Source organism: Panulirus ornatus, chromosome 59 (assembly GCF_036320965.1).
Source record: "Panulirus ornatus isolate Po-2019 chromosome 59, ASM3632096v1, whole genome shotgun sequence".
Lineage (NCBI taxonomy): Eukaryota > Metazoa > Arthropoda > Malacostraca > Decapoda > Palinuridae > Panulirus > Panulirus ornatus.
Window position 1 is genome coordinate 2,606,293 of NC_092282.1, and position 21,123 is coordinate 2,627,415.

The window sequence follows — 21,123 nt, forward strand, 5'->3', positions numbered from 1 at the left end:
TAACTATTTTGAGAGTTTCCAAGAGTCTACTGTCCTGATATCCTGCTAATTACATTGTGAGTTTTGTATCTGGGAAAAGTTATTTTATCTTGGAGAGAAGGCTTGGAAGTAAGCTTTCCCTATTCCTTCCCATCTTCACTCTGTCATTTCCAGCATTTTAATATTTGGAAGTTTGCGGGAATGAGCTTTAGGTATTCCAATGAATACAGTATGGCTGCTGATTCACAACTTGACATTCAACTTTTAGAATACAATGGCACTTATTGGTTCATGCATTTTGACCATGTCTGAGGGCAGATAGTGAGTAAAATCACAGGATGATACTTGGATATAATTTTAGTAACTGGAAGGTAGCCGGGCTGTCAGTTCCCTTCTTCACTGGCCTTCCCTTAAAGAAAGGAAGAAATTGCTTATTATGAATTCATAACTTTCTTTTGTTCTTCTGTCATACAGTTTCTTCATGAAATTCAGCAGATTAGTATTTTGTACTCTGTATTAGGTTTTGAAGTACTTTTTTTACATATACAAAACTATAAACATCGAAAACATTAGTATTGTGTTTAAGTGGGTTTACAGATTTTCTTGAAAGATTCTGGTCATTTTTCTCCACATATTAGATAGAATATGCAGTAATTGATACACTGAAATGAATCAATCAGCCCACTTTGTAAACATGTGATCTGCTTATTTATTGAAACATTTTTCAGATTTTGAAATTTGTTCCCTTTTTGAGTGTAACCTTTTTCACTAGGTTTGTTTTTCATGATTTCCTTTTTTTTTTTTTTTTTACAGTTCCATAGGCCATGAATACGAGTTTCTCTTACGTCGAGAACTGGAAAAACTAAATATAAGCTTTCATCATGAAGATGAACTTCGATTGAAAGGATATGATAAGACACCTGACATCAAACTAGACATCCCTATTGGTACGTATCACAAGTCATTTGCCCATTACAAATACAAAAGTTTTGAATGTTTGAAATGTGAGGAATTTTAGAATTTCATGATTTTCTCAATTAGAGATACTTGGAGGGAATATTTGAATTTTTGAAGTGTGAGTAATGTATGTATATATTGATGATCATAAAGCAGTGTTTTTGTGGCCATACAGATTATAACTTGATCTTTTTTGCATCCTCAGAATAGTTTTAGCATCTGATATGTACCATGTATGTATGTATATGTGCATGTATGGGCATTTATGTATATACATGTGTACATGAGTGGATGGGCCATTCCTTATCTGTTTCCTGGCACTACCTCACTGACATGGGAAACAATTATCAATTATGATGATTTTTTTTTTTTTTTTTTTTTTTTTTTTGCCGCTGTCTCCCGCGTTTGCGAGGTAGCACAAGGAAACAGACGAAAGAAATGGCCCAACCCACCCCCATACACATGTATATACATACATCCACACACGCAAATATACATACCTACACAGCTTTCCATGGTTTACCCCAGACGCTTCACATGCCTTGATTCAATCCACTGACAGCACGTCAACCCCGGTATACCACATCGATCCAATTCACTCTATTCCTTGCCCGCCTTTCACCCTCCTGTTTGTTCAGGCCGCGATCACTCAAAATCTTTTTCACTCCATCTTTCCACCTCCAATTTGGTCTCCCACTTCTCCTCGTTCCCTCCACCTCCGACACATATATCCTCTTGGTCAATCTTTCCTCACTCATTCTCTCCATGTGCCCAAACCATTTCAAAACACCCTCTTCTGCTCTCTCAACCACGCTCTTTTTATTTCCACACATCTCTCTTACCCTTACATTACTTACTCGGTCAAACCACCTCACACCACTTATTGTCCTCAAACATCTCATTTCCAGCACATCCACCCTCCTGCGCACAACTCTATCCATAGCCCACGCCTCGCAACCATACAACATTGTTGGAACCACAATTCCTTCAAACATACCCACTTTTGCTTTCCGAGATAATGTACTCGACTTCTTTTTTCTTTCATACTATTTGCCATTTCCCACGTTAGCGAGGTAGCTTTAAGAACAGAGGACTAGGCCTTTGAGGGGATATCCTCACCTGGCCTCCTCTGTTCCTTCTTTTGGAAAATTAAAAAAAAAAAAAAAACGAGAGGGGAGGATTTCCATCCTCCTGCTCCCTCCCCTTTTTAATGCACTTTTTAAAAGTCCAATATGCAAATTGCCCTCAATATCTAGCACTTTTGGAGTATGAAAAGTTTCTGTTTCCTTCTGGTTCTTTTCTCAGCTAGAAGAGGTCTCAGGTAATAGCAGTAATGGTTTACCTAAAGACCCTAACCCTCTTGGTAAAGCTGACTTTTCCATCTCCTTTACTGGCATTAGCAGCCTTTCTACCATTCTCTCTTATGTTGAATACCATTTAGCATCTAACTGGTACATTTTCTAATATCTTGTGAAGATCCATCTACTTATTGTTGCATATCCTAATTCTTCTCATATCTCAAACTGTGATCTACATCCACAATTCTATTTTTGGGGAAACGTATGGGATTATTGTAACATCATATTGTTGCACATTTTGTGAACCATGATTCTCCTAACTATCTTTCTGTATCTTTGATACCTGTTCCATTCTGGACCCCTCTCAAGAATGTGACGATGGCAGTAGGTCTCCATAACTAGTGAACTCTAGTGCTGCATATCCTTTAGTGCCTCACCCTTAACGGCCACTGGCAGAGGGCAGGTCAAGCACAGTGTTTGCAGAGGCTCCTACTTAATGTTGCTACTGACTACTTCTACCTAATGCTTATGCCTAATGTTCTTACCCACAACCTCTACCTGATATTTCTACCTAATGCTCCTACGTAAATGTCTCTTCCTACTACTTCTATATATTTCTCCCACCTTACTGCCAAAAGGCAATAAGGACTCCCCAAGGAAAGTCCAGGTACAATGAATGAGCTGTTTGATACAGATGTTAATATTTGGCATCAGAAGAATTTGATTTTAGATTTGTATTTTGTGTGAAGGGTATGTAAGAGAGGTAGTGTTTATTTATAAACCTAGTAGATTTAACTGTATTTTTACTGATCACTTCATTGAAGATTGTCACTGGAATTAGAGCTTGAAAATTTTTGTAGTTCCCATTTATGCTAATGGGATATCTAACAGTGATCTCTTGTATTTTATCACATTTCAAGACATCTCTTATTAACTAGCTGTTGATGGGCATGTGATCAACTGGATAGAAAGTAAGGCTTCTTTTGGTGATGAGGATAGCCATCGCTCATACCTGAAGGACCAGTTCTGGAGCTACTGGAACAGGTGGGTGCCCAAACACTCTAAAGGGTATGTGAATAATTAGATTGTTAAAGACTGATTGATGTAGAAAACTAGGGTTGATGAAGTTTGTGGAAATTTTGGATTTAGAAAAACATATGAAAGAATACCTGAATTTGCTTGGAGAAGATTATAATATATGCTTATATTAGGAACTAACACCAAAAATAGGCATATAAAAAAAATGGCAATCAGTACAGAAAAAAATATTAATGATGTTTGTCATGCTTTAACCTCAGGAATTCCCTACACAGAATTTGTGTGTGCAGAGACTGAGGCATTGGAGATGACAGTAACAGCATTTGACAGTGTGTGGCATAAGTGTACTTTTTAAATAAATTTCTTTGGCTTTCCTGCTTTTCTCTGTTTTTTGATGCAAAGTTTTCTTTCCAGTCATTCCATCACAGTAGTTGCTGATTATATATCTCCCTTCTATCCTGTCAGCTGTGGTGTTGAAGGTTCTATGCTTTCACATACTCTCCATTAGCCATGTATGGTTTTCTGTTTTCATATTCTAACTGCATTTTGTTTTAGACAAACAGATCCACATTCTTTGTCACTCCACATTTACTTTGCAGCTTCAAGGCTATGCTCTGTTCAGGAACAGAGGTGATGAGATGATGAACTCCTTTGAAGTGAGTTTACTCTTTTTCATCTCTTGACATGATACAGTCACAATGAAGGTAACTTTTCACCTATATTGTAACCACATGCAGGTTTAGTCCGGTAACTACGTTGTTTATATACATTACTCTCTTACAATACCAGGTCTTGTTTCATGGAACTTCATTGGCTTTGAGGCTACACTTGCAATCCTGTAAGGACTACTTTACCTTCAGACATACCTCTTTTTGTTGTAACAGACACTGATTTCTACATCCACAAGTTCCTTATTTCTGACATGAAAGAATAGAATAGAGTAACTGTGTTAGAAATGAAAAGCTTGAGGACAGTATGTGGTGTGAGAAGAGCATGTTATGTAAGGAACAGTATAGTAAGAGAGAGGTGTTACAGCAAGCTGAATATGATTGAAAGAACTAAATAGATTGTGGTGAAGTGGTTTGGACATATGGAGAGGATAAGTGAAGAGATCCTGACTAATAGGATATGCATGTCAAAATTGGAGTGAGCTAGGGGAAAGGAGAAAGCAAGGAGATGAAATAATAGAGTGAAAGAGGCTTTAAGTTGTCAGGGCCTGAACATGCAGGGGATGATATGTGTGAATTAGAAATAGCAAATTGGAAAACTTGACTGAAATGATATACAGGGCTGAACAGGGCATATGAAATGGTCTGTAGGAAACAGAAAGGTGTGTGGGGCTTAGCAGTGGATGGTGGTTTTAGTTTTGGTTTCTTTATTAATGGCTGCCAGAGAGTGGATGTGAGCCAATGAGGCTATTCTTCATCTCTTTCTGGCACAATGTTTTATATGAAATGGTGAAGTACATTATTTTTATTCATTATTTTGTTCAAAGGTTTGGTGCTGGTCTAGTCATCTACTGGTTTGGATTTATTGAAGAGCTGGATGAGCACCAGGAGAAAGGCATCATTCTTCGAGACTCTTTCCCATCTAACATCACCCTCATGGATCCTCTCTCGATAGCCTAATGTAAGTGAAGAGACTTGAAGTAGATAATTATTATTTCTGAAATCCATGGCCATTTTGAGACTTCAGGGAAGTAAGATTAGGCTGGCACAGATGGCTGTGAAATAGAAGTTCTTAGAATTCTGATGAAGATTACTACTTTGAAAAGATTGTTGATTGTAAATGAGCAAAGTATACGTTAATAGTTACAGTATTCAAATATGATAAATTTAGATTAGAAATAGTTATTGCTGATGCAACATGTAATAATACTTTTTGGAGGGAAGATGACAAAACACTTGTTGAAATGTTTCAAGTTTGAGAAATTCACTTATGGATGGCATAAATAATTAGATGGGATATGGAATAGAAGATAAAGTGTCCCAAGTGAAAATAACATCTGTGAAAGGATTGGTGGAATAGTGCATCATTGGGTATGAGTGATGCAAATACATATTTTTAACCTCAGTATGTCTGTGAATTTACAGTGCATGGCACAGGGACTGAGAAGCATAGACAAAAATAGGTTGAGATGGGCCCTATGGATAAGAACACTCACATACATGTGGATATGTTTTTTTTTCTTTGTTATAACTAAAACAAAACTAGCAACTGAGTGCCCAATATAGACCATTTCATTAATGTTTTCTCTACCTCTCCCTCTCATTTATATATTTTTTTTTTTTTTTTTTTTTTTTTTTTATACTTTGTCGCTGTCTCCCGCGTTTGCGAGGTAGCGCAAGGAAACAGACGAAAGAAATGGCCCAACCCCCCCCCCCCCATACACATGTACATACACACGTCCACACACGCAAATATACATACCTACACAGCTTTCCATGGTTTACCCCAGACGCTTCACATGCCTTGCTTCAATCCACTGACAGCACGTCAACCCCTGTATACCACATGACTCCAATTCACTCTATTTCTTGCCCTCCTTTCACCCTCCTGCATGTTCAGGCCCCGATCACACAAAATCTTTTTCACTCCATCTTTCCACCTCCAATTTGGTCTCCCTCTTCTCCTCGTTCCCTCCACCTCCGACACATATATCCTCTTGGTCAATCTCTCCTCACTCATTCTCTCCATGTGCCCAAACCATTTCAAAACACCCTCTTCTGCTCTCTCAACCACGCTCTTTTTATTTCCACACCTCTCTCTTACCCTTACGTTACTTACTCGATCAAACCACCTCACACCACACATTGTCCTCAAACATCTCATTTCCAGCACATCCATCCTCCTGCGCACATCTCTATCCATAGCCCACGCCTCGCAACCATACAACATTGTTGGAACCACTATTCCCTCAAACATACCCATTTTTGCTTTCCGAGATAATGTTCTCGACTTCCACACATTTTTCAAGGCTCCCAAAATTTTCGCCCCCTCCCCCACCCTATGATCCACTTCCGCTTCCATGGTTCCATCCGCTGACAGATCCACTCCCAGATATCTAAAACACTTCACTTCCTCCAGTTTTTCTCCATTCAAACTCACCTCCCAATTGACTTGACCCTCACCCCTACTGTACCTAATAACCTTGCTCTTATTCACATTTACTCTCAACTTTCTTCTTCCACACACTTTACCAAACTCAGTCACCAGCTTCTGCAGTTTCTCACATGAATCAGCCACCAGCGCTGTATCATCAGCGAACAACAACTGACTCACTTCCCAAGCTCTCTCATCCACAACAGACTTCATACTTGCCCCTCTTTCCAGGACTCTTGCATTTACCTCCCTTACAACCCCATCCATAAACAAATTAAACAACCATGGAGACATCACACACCCCTGCCGCAAACCTACATTCACTGAGAACCAATCACTTTCCTCTCTTCCTACACGTACACATGCCTTACATCCTCGATAAAAACTTTTCACTGCTTCTAACAACTTGCCTCCCACACCATATATTCTTAATACCTTCCACAGAGCATCTCTATCAACTCTATCATATGCCTTCTCCAGATCCATAAATGCTACATACAAATCCATTTGCTTTTCTATTTATAATTAACCCTGGACCACTTTCTATAAACATCCTTGTGGTATCCAGGACCTCCAAAGGTTCCTGCAGCCCATGGCTGTGCTATTCCAGCAGGAGGAAAATATAGACAACCTTAGAGCAAAATGTTCTTGACAAAACTATTCTCAGTGATACAGCCTTGCCAGAGGTACCTTTTTACCCACAGTGTAACACCTCTTGCAGGTGGAGCCTATTAACACCTCATAGGGTATGAGGCAAAAGAAAAGAAGCCAGTGGGAAAGAGCATGATAACAGTCTTTCCATGGGTGACTGACATCAGTCAGTTCACCATCTGCTTTACAATATATGTGATATATTGGGATGTAGAGGTAAATTAGTGACGTAAAACCCAGTTGGCTGACATCTCAGCTTGGCAGATTTGAGATTTATTAATTTAATGATTGATTGTTCTTGATTTCAGAAAGGGCTGAAGAGTTGGGTATCTGAGGGCTATTCGATGGTGTTATCCTCTGACCCATGGAAACGTGCAATACTAAAATGACTGTTCAAGGAAGGAAACCCACTCACTGGAATTCAAGTAAGGAAAGTAGTCTGAGGAATATTGTGAATTGTTTGGTCTCATGTATTTATAGAATCAGCTCTGAGGATCATAACTGATTTTGACATGGCTTTGCCAAATTTTTAAGCATCTGTCAACTAGTGCCTTGACATAATCAATCTGATCTATACTTTTTCGTGTTGTCTTTTTTTATCAGAAGTTCATTACCTATATATTTTATTTTTTTCTTATCTTGCACTTTCGTATTATTCATTCTTAAATGCCAGTACTTTGTGCAGTATCATTCATATATGCATTGTGGGCATCACCAGTGGTAAGTTCAGAGCTTGAAGGAATATTATCGTGCAGTTCCATCATATCTTTTACCTCATAGCTGTCAGTTATGAGCATCACTGATGATTGTCACTTTACTACCATCATACTTTGGATGGAAGGCTAAGTAGTTTCATCCATTGAGCGACAAACTTGGCATTATTTTGTTCCTAGTTTTTTTAAAATTACTAAGGTTTCTCGGTGTCTGCCTGTAAAGCTACAAATGTTATTTGTTTATCTCCAGGGGTTTAAAAGGAATTTTATATAACCTTTATGGCATGAAAGCATGTCAGTTAGATTATTAGTGTAGTGCTTTTAATACTTGCACTTTGTATTATAGAATTATCATGTGTCAACAGTTACTGGTTGAACTGCAATTTCTTGCAGTTTTTGGCAGCTAGAACATCTCAGGGTTATATTATCTAGCTATCCTTAGTGATTTTGAGTAAGATGGTTATGACGTCAGAAAATATTATATGGATGGTATAAGCTGAAATTATGATTTTCTTTCACATGATAGTATTTATAATTAGCTGAGTATAAGTAATGAATTTTTAAAAAATTTGTAATCAGAGTAGATATCTTTCATATTCACAGTTGAAATTCATGTTTATAGCAGCATATATTGTTATTACTTAAGGAAATTTCTTTCACAGTCTTAATGATATTAGGAATAATAGCATGTGAAGTGAAAGAATAAGTGTCTGTGATATAAACTGTCTCTCCTGTGTTGGGGAGAGCCTGAAGGAACCATAATAAGATTCATGTCTTTAGTTTTTCTATTCTTTTTTTTATATAAGAATCAAATCTAAAACTTGCAGAATCATGTGATATAGATGTGCTTGATAAATGCCTTTTTTTCTTTATGGGAATTGATTTTGTAGCCCAGTTTGGAATGTACTTTCAGAATCCTTTCTCTCAAGGAAACATATGTTTCTAGCCTTGATGGGAGCTTTTGAAGGTTTTGGACCTTTTACAGTCCTTTGGTCTTAAAGGTAATATCATTTGGCATTTTCTTCAAGTGAGAACTAGCTTTGGGATCAGGAAGTACAGATGGTGAAACTTGTGCAGTGATGAGACAGAATCTTTTGAATTTCTTTTTTTTATTGGTTAAAGATCCAAACCTAAGGTTTCTTGCTAAAATTCTGAGATTATTCCTTTATTAATAGCCCTAAAATTATTTTATCCTTGGGAACATAATTCTTTGTGTTCAGTTAGTTCACTTAGAGGTTTTATTAGCCTTACAGAAAATTATGTTGAAGAAAGTGTGTTTGTTCATCCAACTCCTTTATGCTTTTTCAAAAAGAAAAAGAAAATCAAGTTGGATCAGGGAGCTGATATTCCTTTTACAACCATGGTTGTCTTTTAAAGCCATTGGTGCAAGTGAAGGGGCTCCTCCAGTGGCATTCTTTAGGAATCTCATTGTTGAGTTCAGGAAGGAGGTCTATGGCTTTCGACTAACTTCCTTATTGAGTGCTCACTCTGCTTAGAGCTAATTAACTCGTTAATGTCTCCTGACAGATGCTTATGTGAGCTAAGCACTGCCTCTAAACAGATATTTATGCAATGTTTCATGCCTTGGTTTCAAGGTCATTTTAAAAAAGGTAACATGTTTCATACTTTGAGACTCTTGCAAATTGTGTCGACTGCCTTTATCTTTTGAAGGTCATAGGTATATACCTATAAATTCCTTATAACAAATGTTAGGTATGAACTTAGGAGTTTATATATATATATATGTATGTATATGGGAATGAATAAAGGCAGACAGTATGCATTATGTACATGTGTATATATGTATATGTCTGTGTATATATATATATATATATATATATATATATATATATATATATATATATATATATATATATTAGAAGCAGTGAAAAGTTTTTATCGAGGATGTAAGGCATGTGTACGTGTAGGAAGAGAGGAAAGTGATTGGTTCTCAGTGAATGTAGGTTTGCGGCAGGGGTGTGTGATGTCTCCATGGTTGTTTAATTTGTTTATGGATGGGGTTGTTAGGGAGGTAAATGCAAGAGTTTTGGAAAGAGGGGCAAGTATGAAGTCTGTTGGGGATGAGAGAGCTTGGGAAGTGTCAGTTGTTGTTCGCTGATGATACAGCGCTGGTGGCTGATTCATGTGAGAAACTGCAGAAGCTGGTGACTGAGTTTGGTAAAGTGTGTGGAAGAAGAAAGTTAAGAGTAAATGTGAATAAGAGCAAGGTTATTAGGTACAGTAGGGTTGAGGGTCAAGTCAATTGGGAGGTGAGTTTGAATGGAGAAAAACTGGAGGAAGTGAAGTGTTTTAGATATCTGGGAGTGGATCTGGCAGCGGATGGAACCATGGAAGCGGAAGTGGATCATAGGGTGGGGGAGGGGGCGAAAATTCTGGGGGCCTTGAAGAATGTGTGGAAGTCGAGAACATTATCTCGGAAAGCAAAAATGGGTATGTTTGAAGGAATAGTGGTTCCAACAATGTTGTATGGTTGCGAGGCGTGGGCTATGGATAGAGTTGTGCGCAGGAGGATGGATGTGCTGGAAATGAGATGTTTGAGGACAATGTGTGGTGTGAGGTGGTTTGATCGAGTGAGTAACGTAAGGGTAAGAGAGATGTGTGGAAATAAAAAGAGCGTGGTTGAGAGAGCAGAAGAGGGTGTTTTGAAGTGGTTTGGGCACATGGAGAGAATGAGTGAGGAAAGATTGACCAAGAGGATATATGTGTCGGAGGTGGAGGGAACGAGGAGAAGAGGGAGACCAAATTGGAGGTGGAAAGATGGAGTGAAAAAGATTTTGTGTGATTGGGGCCTGAACATGCAGAAGGGTGAAAGGAGGGCAAGGAATAGAGTGAATTGGAGCGATGTGGTAAACTGGGGTTGACGTGCTGTCAGTGGATTGAATCAAGGCATGTGAAGCGTCTGGGGTAAAACATGGAAAGCTGTGTAGGTATGTATATTTGCGTGTGTGGACGTATGTATATACATGTGTATGGGGGGGGGGTTGGGCCATTTCTTTCGTCTGTTTCCTTGCGCTACCTCGCAAACGCGGGAGACAGCGACAGAGTATAATAAAAAAAAATAATAAAAATAATATATATATATATATATATATATATATATATATATATATATATATATACGTTGAGTATCCCTGGGGATAGGGGAGAAAGAATACTTCCCACGTATTCCCTGCGTGTCGTAGAAGGCAACTAAAAGGGAAGGGAGCGGGAGGCTGCAAATCCTCCCCTCATTTTTTTTTTTTTTTCCAAAAGAAGAAACAGAGAAAGGGGCCAGGTGAGGATATTCCCTCAAAGGCCCAGTCCTCATCCTCTGTTCTTAACGCTACCTCGCTAATGCGGGAAATGGCGATTAGTATAAAAAAAAAAATACGTTGAGATGTATAGGTATATATTTTTGCGTGTGTGGACGTGTATGTGGGTGGGCTGGGCCATTCTTTCGTCTGTTTCTCTGCGCTACTTCGTTAACGCGGGAGACAGCGACAAAGCAAAATATTAATAAAAAAAATAATGTACGTGTATAAATCTGTATAAACCATGGAAAGTTCTGTGAGGCCTGGATGTGGAAAGGGAGCTGTGGTTTCAGTGCATTATTACATGACAGCTAGAGACTAAGTGTGAACGAATGGGGCCCTTGTTGTCTTTTCCTAGCGCTACCTCGCACACATGAGGGGTGAGGGGGTTGTTATTTCATGTGTGGTGAGGTGGCGATGGGAATGAATAAAGGCAGACAGTATGAATTATGTACATGTGTATATATGTATATGTCTGTATGTGCATATATATGTATAGGTATGTATATTTGATTTGCGTGTGTGGACATGTATGTATATACATGTGTATGTGGGTGGGTTGGGCCATTCTTACGTCTGTTTCCTTGCACTACCTCGCTAATGCGGGAGACAGCGACAAAGCAAAATAATAATAATAATGTCTTATTTATGTACATGTGTATAGATCTGTATATGTATATGTTGATATGTATATGTGCAGGTATGGGCGTTTATTTACATATGACATCTAGAGACTAAGTGTGAACAAATGTGGCCTTTTTTTGTCTGCTTCTGGCGCTGCCTTGCTGGAGGGGGGGGATGCTATTTCATGTGTAGCAGGATGATGACGGGAATGGATGAAGGCAGCAAGTATGGATATGTACATGTGTATATGTGTGTTTGTATACATATGTATACATTGAAATGTATCTGTATGTATATGTGAGTGTGTTGGCATTTATATGTGTATGTAGGTGGGTTGGGCCATTCCTTGTCTGTTTCCTTGTGCTACCTCGCTAACGCAGGAGACAGCGACAAAGTATAATAAATAAATAAAATAAATGTTTGTGTGTGTATACGAGTGGATGGGCCATTCTTCGTCTGTTTCCTGGCACTACCTTGCTAACATGGGAAACAGAGATTAAGTATAATATTAAGTAAGTGTATTTTAAGGTGTAGATTTTATTTCTTGAGACAAAATGACAAGTAAAAATCATAAGGGCAAGGCTTGTTACAGACAAACTGCAAGTAAGTACATTTTCACCACATTAAGAAAAGCCAAATTGTTTTTTAAATACAGTATTATATTCATATGATTTTGGTATGGTACTGGATCATTTCTTGTTTACAATTTGATCAAAAGTTTGACTCAGTTTGTTAGTTTATAAATTTTAGTACAAGAGGAAATAACTTTATTTTGTATAATCACAATAAAAAAAAATATGAAGTTCAAAGAAATGATGTAATATCAGCCGACTTGGCAAATCCTGTATGGTCATAAAGTTTATGGTTAAACAGCACTGAAAGGAGATGAATTTGCACTAGACCTAGGACATTAAAAAGCAAGAATTAACAAAACTAAAGTAAGTATGTAGATTAATTAGTAACTAGTTTAATGGACTAAAAATGAAAAATCATAGTCATAAATACATAGAAAATAAAAGATACATCATAAAGTTTTTATAAATATAGCATATGTCCGTGGACAATGGTACACATTTGGATGCACATGCAGGAGTAAAATGTTTTGGTTATTGTTTTATGTATCAACCAAACTACAATGATATTTTCCAGAATGAAGGTATGCTGCTGAGGACACTCAAATTTGTTACCTTGCTTAAATATGCTTTTTCCTACTTTCATCCAAAACATTTTTCTTCATAAACATTGCATTAAGATTACAATTCACTGATTGAAAGTTTTGGAATTTTACCACCAAGCAGCAGATTTAGAATTTCATAATTATTGCGCTCTCAAATGACCCTTTATTATGGCTAAAAATGCCTCTTGCCACTTTCATCCAAAACATTTACCTTCATAAACATTGCATTAACATTACTAACAAGTAGCAAATTTAGAATCTCAGTAATTACTAACAAGTAGCAAATTTAGAATCTCCTAATTACTGAGCTCTCAGATATCATTTTAGTTGTAAAGGTTGCCAAGGATGAGGATGCTCATTCAACAAATTCCCTGTTTCACATACTTTGTCAGAGACCTGTACCTCCCAGGGTTTCAGTGCCTCATTTAGAACCTCAATAACTACCCCCAGAACTTCTATAAACTATTAAAATTAATTTTATATGCTACTCCAAATCAATACCTAATTGCCAAATGATGTTCCAGACTTCACTATGGTATGTCATTCGACTCAGTACACATTGCAAGCAATAATGTTTATGTAATATAGTAAAATATGGCACACTCTGCCAATTCCCTGAGGCAAATTTTGGACTTTATAAATGACTATACATATGTGGCTTTACAGTACTTACAAATATGTGATACATAGAATAATAGTACACATGAAGCATAAAATAATAATGTTAAATAATTCTGGCTTATTCATATAAAGGAATGTAATTTACCAGTACGTGGGTATAATTACATGGCACTGTGTATAATTCAAGGCTAATGTTTGTTGTCTTTTTTTTTTTTCTTACTGAAACTAACATCCTAATAAAGCTTAACAAAACCAACATATATGTGGTTCTCAAAGTAATGATGCAGAATTAATATAAATAACGCATTCTCATAAAAAACATTGGTGGGTATGCGTTGTTCTGACCTTTCCTTTCAAAATATTACTTTCAAAATATTATTCATGAATTATATATAAACATATTTTATAGAATCCATACATCACTGAAATCCATCTGTTTCCTGTAGGATGGGGTAGCCACACATGAAATGGCACCCCCCTTCCCCCACACGAGGTAGTGCTAGGAAAAGACAACAAAGGCCACATTTGTTCACACTCAGTCTCTAGCTGTCATGTGTAATGCACCGAAACCACAGCTCCCTTTCCACATCTAGGCCCCACAAAACTTTGCATGGTTTACCCCTGACGCTTCATATATATATATATATATATATATATATATATATATATATATATATATATATATATATATATATATCCATGAAACATATTGTGCCACTTTTAATGCACTGAAACCAAAGCTCCCAGTACACATCCAAACCCCACAGCCTTTCCATGGTTTCCTCCAGCTGCTTCATATGCCTTGGTTTAGTCCCCTGATGGCACTTCGCCCCCTGAATAACACATCGCTCCAATTCACTCTTGCATGTAAAGGCCCCCAAACATAAGCTTCAGGATTCAGGAAAACTTTAACTATCAGTACTTTAATTTCAACCAGGCAACTGATTGTGCATGTGCATGTAACTTAGTAATTAGTTAAATTTATCCTCTTTCACTGCAAAGTTATGAGTAAGCTGACAAACAAGGTAAATGTAGAGTACCAATATTCTATGACGATGATGATAATACTGTAATATCTTTTAATATGAAACACTGACTCAAGCAAAATGTATATGATATGACGAGTTACAGTAAAATTACAGTAATATGGTAAATGAAATTGCATTAAACACTGAAAATCAGGGAAAAGTGAAATGCATAATGGAGTGATTTTTGGAATAGTGGATATGCTTCAGAAGATACTCAAATATATCATAAACCATTCACCATCTACTAGAAAAACTTAAAACTATACTTGTAAATATATCATAATGTTTGTTCTGAAGCTTTTGTATCTGGAAATGTTTTAAGCATGAGAGAAAGAGAAAACCACACTTGTAAATATATCATACCATTTGTTCTGGGAACTTTGGTATTTGGAAATATTGCCAGCTTGAGAGCAAAATATCTCGATTATAAAGTTTTACAAAGTCAAGCAGGGACATTAATTTTAATCTTAAGGTGTAGGAGGCAATATTATGGATTTTATGACAGAATTCTAAACTAGTGTTAAGATGCTGTACTGATCTGTAACAAAAACAACTTGCTGAAGAATGTGAAGGGAAAAAATAATACTTAAAACATTAAATCTCTTTGGTAAATGAAAATTCATTATCTGTCTTGTGTGAATCCTAGGTGAACACAACACCTTTCAAATAATCTTATTGAAAGATTACCAATTTATAGTTACGATTTAAAAATTTTTTCAAGAATGTATACTGGTTAAATTCTTACTTTTATATATCACTGGTAACACTAATATATATGAAGAAATTTCCCTTCTACATAATGCAATACCATTTTTATGAAAATTCTGGAAACTTCATAAATCTTAGAAAGATTGTGTAGGTAATATTTCTGATATTATCCATTATTTTTATATTTGTCTTCAGTTTAAAAGCAAAGTGAGTGTATATATATATATATATATATATATATATTATCCCTGGGGATAGGGGAGAAAGAATACTTCCCACGTATTCCCTGCATGTCGTAGGCGACTTTGTCGCTATATATATATATATATATATATATATATATATATATATATATATATATATATTATCCCTGGGGATAGGGGAGAAAGAATACTTCCCACGTATTCCCTGCATGTCGTAGAAGGCGACTAAAAGGGGAAGGAGCGGGTGGCTGGAAATCCCCCCCCCCCCCCCCCCCCCCCCCCCCCCCCCCCCCCAAAAAAAAAAAAAAGGAACAGAGAAGGGAGCCAGGTGAGGATATTCCCTCAAAGGCCCAGTCCTCTGTTCTTAACGCTACCTCGTTAACGCGGGAAATGGCGAATAGTATGAAAGAAATATATATATATATATATATATATATATATATATATTTATTTGTTATTTATTTATTTTGCTTTGTTGCTGTATCCCGCGTTAGTGAGGTAGCGCAAGGAAACAGACGAAAGAATGCCCCAACCCACCCACATACACATGTATATACATACACGTCCACACATGCAAATATACATACCTATACATCTCAACGTATACATATATATACACACACAGACATATACATATATACACATGTACATAATTCATAGTCTGCCTTTATTCATTCCCATCACCACCCCACCACACATGAAATAACAACCCCTTCACCCTCATGTGTGCGAGGTAGGGCTAGGAAAAGACAACAAAGGCCATATTCGTTCACACTTAGTCTCTAGCTGTCATATATATATATATATATATATATATATATATATATGTACTCAATGCACAGCAGGTTAGATTCTTTTTTTTTATGCACTTAAATTTTTGGGAAAAAATTGGTAACATCCAGATTCCAAGCATTCTGGATTTTTGTTGTACCTGTAGTACTATATATAGTATTTATCAACATTTGTTTACAAATAATATAAATACATTTTACAGACTATACTATTATGATCACCTCATCCATCTTGGAGATTAACAATGATGTTGAAAAAAAAAAAAGAGGACAAAATGGATTGCGTAATGCTTTTTCTTCTTTCTACCAAAAATGGAAAAATCTTTAAACACACTCCAAACTGATAGGCTAGTGATTAGTTACTTACATGATTGTTTATGATAGCACATGGGAGATGTACAGGATGAAAATTTTACTAATTCAGGTTTTGGAAAAGATCATCTTAGTTATGCAAAACATCACGAAAATTGTTTTTTGAAAATCTATCTTCCACAGCCTAATTCAGTCTGATATTGCATACAGTATGCTTTCATATTGAATTTTGTTACAAAGTTGGTGATGAAACCACAAGCCAAATCATCAGTCTTGAAGGAAGATTGGATTTTCTACTTAATAACCAGGGTTTTCAACAACTTATCATCTACCATACATCCTTAGTAACCATAACATACATTTCTAATGATTTCATCACCACATTTCTTTCTAATCTTCATTCTTCCCCCTTCATTCCAACCATACTATGTAGGTTTTCTATCTGCTGTTTTTATGTTGTTACCCAATGTGGGTATAGGTAGATAATATTTTACTTGAGCTGTAGGAGAGCTTCCTAACCCATTGCAAAGATGTATATGATAAAGTATCAATACATACATAAAAGTTGAGACAAGCACTCTATCACCCAAGCATTTTAGCAAGAAACTGAGGGTTTACTTTAGAGTATATCAATTAGAATGTAATTACCTATGTTATAATGAAAATATATGGGCACAGGTTTCATGTACTCACCTAATATCATTAGTTTGATACATGAAGATTAGTGACTAAAAAAAAATCTGTTAATATCCTTCTTCCACAATCAGTGTACAGCATGACCAAACATACAAAATAAAGCCAAACAACTGAGGGGCTTGGGGTATACATGTTAGACCTATTGCCATGGACTACATGCACTTAGTGCAAATTACACCATTAAATCGAACCATATTATGGTAAAGTAAAACACTAATAAAAATCGACAGGAAGTCCAAGACTACCCAAAATAAAAATTCTAGTCTTTATACCTAATGACATGGATTATTTACCTATGAAATAAGTGCAAAACTTGTCAGATAGTATTCATTAAATAAAAACTAATAAACAACAGGCACTGAAGCATCACCCAAAAACTATGTTCTACACAATTGCATTGCTATGCCAAATACTGATCTCATTATGCTTGCTCCATATGTTTTAGTTTAAATTATGCAGTTGTCACAGTAGTCAACAGTAATAAATATTTTGGTTTGACATGTATGAAGTCATACATAAGTTTCACCATGTACTGTACTTACAAAGATGGTTATGCAGTTGGAGGTGTGGTATTCACATAAATATGCTATTAGGTTATCATGCTTATCATTTATATGCCCGGAACTATGTCATCGCTTTCCATGAGAAAGTATTCTGTGACATAATGGGAAATACTGTAAAACAGCAATGATGAGATATCTGGGAGAGCAACATTTAGTAACATGTAATATTTATCAACTTTGTAATAAGTCATATCAGTTTCTTAAAACATTCTACAATAGCAAGCATATAGCATTAAAGTGTTAAAATGATCACAAATATTTATGATTTATACATTTGCCATAAAGATGTTACATAAATCCTTTACTTGCAAAGCTTGCATTGATTATGAGGCTTTAACAAACTGAATAACACATTAAAATCCCTAACTTGTAAAGTAAAATTGTTAATATCAGTATAATATCAGTTTCAACATGGCTTGCCTTTCATTCACAAAATCTAATTTGATCTATAATGGTTTAGCTCTCTAAGAAGGCTCACCTGGTATCTACTGTGCAGTATCACTTGAATCCTAAGGTATGTCACAAATATTTTGTGCCTAGAGCAAGTCATGCCATCACTTGCACTACCTTACTATTCTTACAGGATGTTTTTATTTCTTATTACACTGCAAAAATAGTAAGTTTCAAATCAAAAGCAAATGCCTTTTTGCACTAAAAATTAAATGTTGTATGCAAGAGTTAATTTGTTTCACTGTTTAAATTAATTAATGATGACAGTGCATCAGTCATAATATGATCCATATAATTTTGCAACCTCAATATACTGTATACAGTTTTGTTCATTGTGTAATATTCCACAATAAAGAGAAGGCTTGGTATACAGAAGCCATTCTGAAATCATCTTGGTTTCTGTGTTTATGCACATACAAATTCTTATATCAGACATAAGTGGAATGCTAGTCATATATATTGAAGGATTCTGCTTACTGTATTGGCTAATACTTAAAGAAAAGTGAGGCAGTTGTCACTAGTTTGCACTAAATAAAACCAACCAACCTTTAACACAGCCCTATCACTGATGATTTAATTATCATTGGTTTTATATATTGCAGGTTATGAGTTCTGCTGAACTCCTTCAAGATCCTTGTTTGGGGCATCTTCTGAAATTTCTTGAAGGTTCCCTGTAAAGTTATCTTTCCAGTTATTCTTCAAATCAACTGAAAATGCTGTTTCAGCAATATCTTCCTTGTGTTTCAAATCAGTTGCACAATCTTTCCTTAAAGATTCTTCCTCAAGTTTTATCAGCCCTTTTAAGTCATCTTTTTGTACATCTTGTTCATCCTCAGAGGTAAGTGGGGAGTCAACATTAGTTGGACTGTCAGGAACATCTGTAACTCTATCCATGCTGGATTTTCTCTTGGCCACATGGTAAGTTCGCCTTACAGCTTCCACTTCTTCAAGCTCAGCCTACAGAAAAGGAAACAACAATAGGAAAAAAAATAAAATGTTATTACTCCTACCTCAGCATTTTTGTATATGCATATTAATATATAATTGCATATAGTGAGACACGTATTATAAAAATTATACTTATTATGTAGATATATTTGCATATAGACAGACATATGTATGGAAAAACTATACAATCAATTTACAGTGGGACCTAGACAAACTGTAATGTTTGTCTGATACATGCTTGATGAAACTATAAGTAAATTTAAAGTACTAAGGATGAAAGAAAGTGCTAAGTGAAAGAAAGGCCTTGTTATGAGTACTTAATAACAGGAAATAAGTTGCAGGAATCTGTGTGAGAGAGAGAGATTTGGGGCTTAATACTGAACGTAAGCTATTGCCAGAGTTCCACTTCAGGACAAATGTAGAGATAAACTTTTTACTAGCAAACAGAATAACTTTAAGTACATGGATAGGAAATTAGCATACTATTTATGAAAACATTAAGCCTATACTAGCAAAACCAGAATATGACTCTTTAATATGGTCATCACACTTGCTGAAGCCAAAAAAAAATTGACTTGTTCAAACGAGGGCAAAAAAAGATGGTACCAAAATTGCAAAAAGTTAAGTTACTGCGAGAGGTGAAGAGGCCATAAATTTGCCTACCAAAGAAAAGAAGAATAAGGGATACCTTAGCACAACGTTCTACTTTCTAAACAAGTTTCACAATGTCATCAAAGAATAGTTTTTTGAAAGAAGCAAACACAGCAACAATGGGCCTTAACAAGAAATTATGCATAAAATGCATAAGAGACGATGTTCAGAGGTACTCTTACAGTATCAACAGTGAGGAAATTGGGAATGCTGACCCAAGTTGTACGGTGGGTGAGAAAGTTTGAGATGTTAATAGTGTTAGAATAATGAAGGAATTGGGAATGCTGTTCCTAGATATATGGTAGGAGAGAAAGTTCAAGATATGTTAAATGTAGAACTCCCTCTCTATACTGGAAAAATAGGTGATTACATACATTCTTGACAGGCTGCTTGAAACATTATTCACTGTCACTGGAGGAAAGCACAGTGCTATGGGAGTGGAGGAGGGCAAATGTTGTATCTCTTAAAGAAAGGAGACTCAGATATTATAGCGTATTACAGATTGGTCTCCCTGATGAGTGTGGTCTGTAATCCACAGGAAAAAATTATCAGAAAGTAAAGGGATGACTGTTTACAAAGAATTAGAAGTGAGAGAGAGCATGGATTTGGGGAAAGGGAGTTGTGTAAAATATATCTCTTGGAGTTATATGAAAGAGTGAGCTATGTTTTCAACAAAAAGAGAAGGGTTGGTGGACTCTGTGTTCCTATATTACTAGAAAGCACTTGACACACATAAAAGGCTGGTTTAAAAAAGAAGTTCAATTTTCAGGCAGAGTAAGGGACAGACTCCTGTTGATTGAAAATTACCTTGGTGGAAGGGAACAAGATATGTACATTAGGAAAGCCTTCTCAAAATGGATTAGGGCCACCAGTGGTGTGCCACAGGGTTTAGTTTTGGGACCAATACTCTCCATCTATTTATACGAGTTGCCACAAGGATTGCATCAATTTGCCAGGGTCTGAATGCAGGAGAGCAAGCAATAGCTAGTAAGGGAAGCACTCACAAAATCTGAGCATGGACTGGTTAATGTATGGCATGTTAGTATAAAAAATAAACACGAGGGTTGGGGAGACAGTTCCATTTCAACTTGAAAATAAAACAGACTAGGTTCAAGGCCCTATCAAACAAGGATACAATAACTAAAAAGTGAGTGACTATAATTAGGGAGACGGTTTGATTGCAATTTGAAAAAACAGACGACTCATGGCCCTATCCATTAACAGGGATACAATAACTGAAAAGTGTGACTATAAAGAGGTAGAATAATGAGAGGAGGCTGAATTCCAGAGTGTGAGAAACAA

The 21,123-nt window shown here is 36.3% G+C and overlaps 2 protein-coding genes across 7 annotated transcripts in view; one reads left to right on the forward strand and one right to left on the reverse strand.

The window, feature by feature from the left end:
• Positions 1–9,068, forward strand: part of LOC139767223 (CDAN1-interacting nuclease 1) — a 30,632-nt gene extending 21,564 nt beyond the window's left edge. For all 5 annotated transcript variants that reach the window (XM_071696362.1, XM_071696359.1, XM_071696358.1 and 2 more), the window contains exons 7-10: positions 793–926; positions 3,173–3,278; positions 4,768–4,901; positions 7,334–9,068. In XM_071696362.1, the coding sequence (XP_071552463.1) occupies positions 793–926; positions 3,173–3,278; positions 4,768–4,900 (373 nt within the window). In that variant the 3' untranslated portion in view covers position 4,901; positions 7,334–9,068. The remainder of the gene's footprint in view (positions 1–792; positions 927–3,172; positions 3,279–4,767; positions 4,902–7,333) is intronic.
• Positions 9,069–15,702: 6,634 nt separating this feature from the next.
• Positions 15,703–21,123, reverse strand: part of LOC139767128 (TBC1 domain family member 2B-like) — a 168,233-nt gene continuing 162,812 nt past the window's right edge. For both annotated transcript variants that reach the window (XM_071696139.1, XM_071696138.1), the window contains one exon: positions 15,703–19,179. In XM_071696139.1, coding sequence (XP_071552240.1) covers positions 18,826–19,179 — 354 coding nt within the window. In that variant the 3' untranslated portion in view covers positions 15,703–18,825. The remainder of the gene's footprint in view (positions 19,180–21,123) is intronic.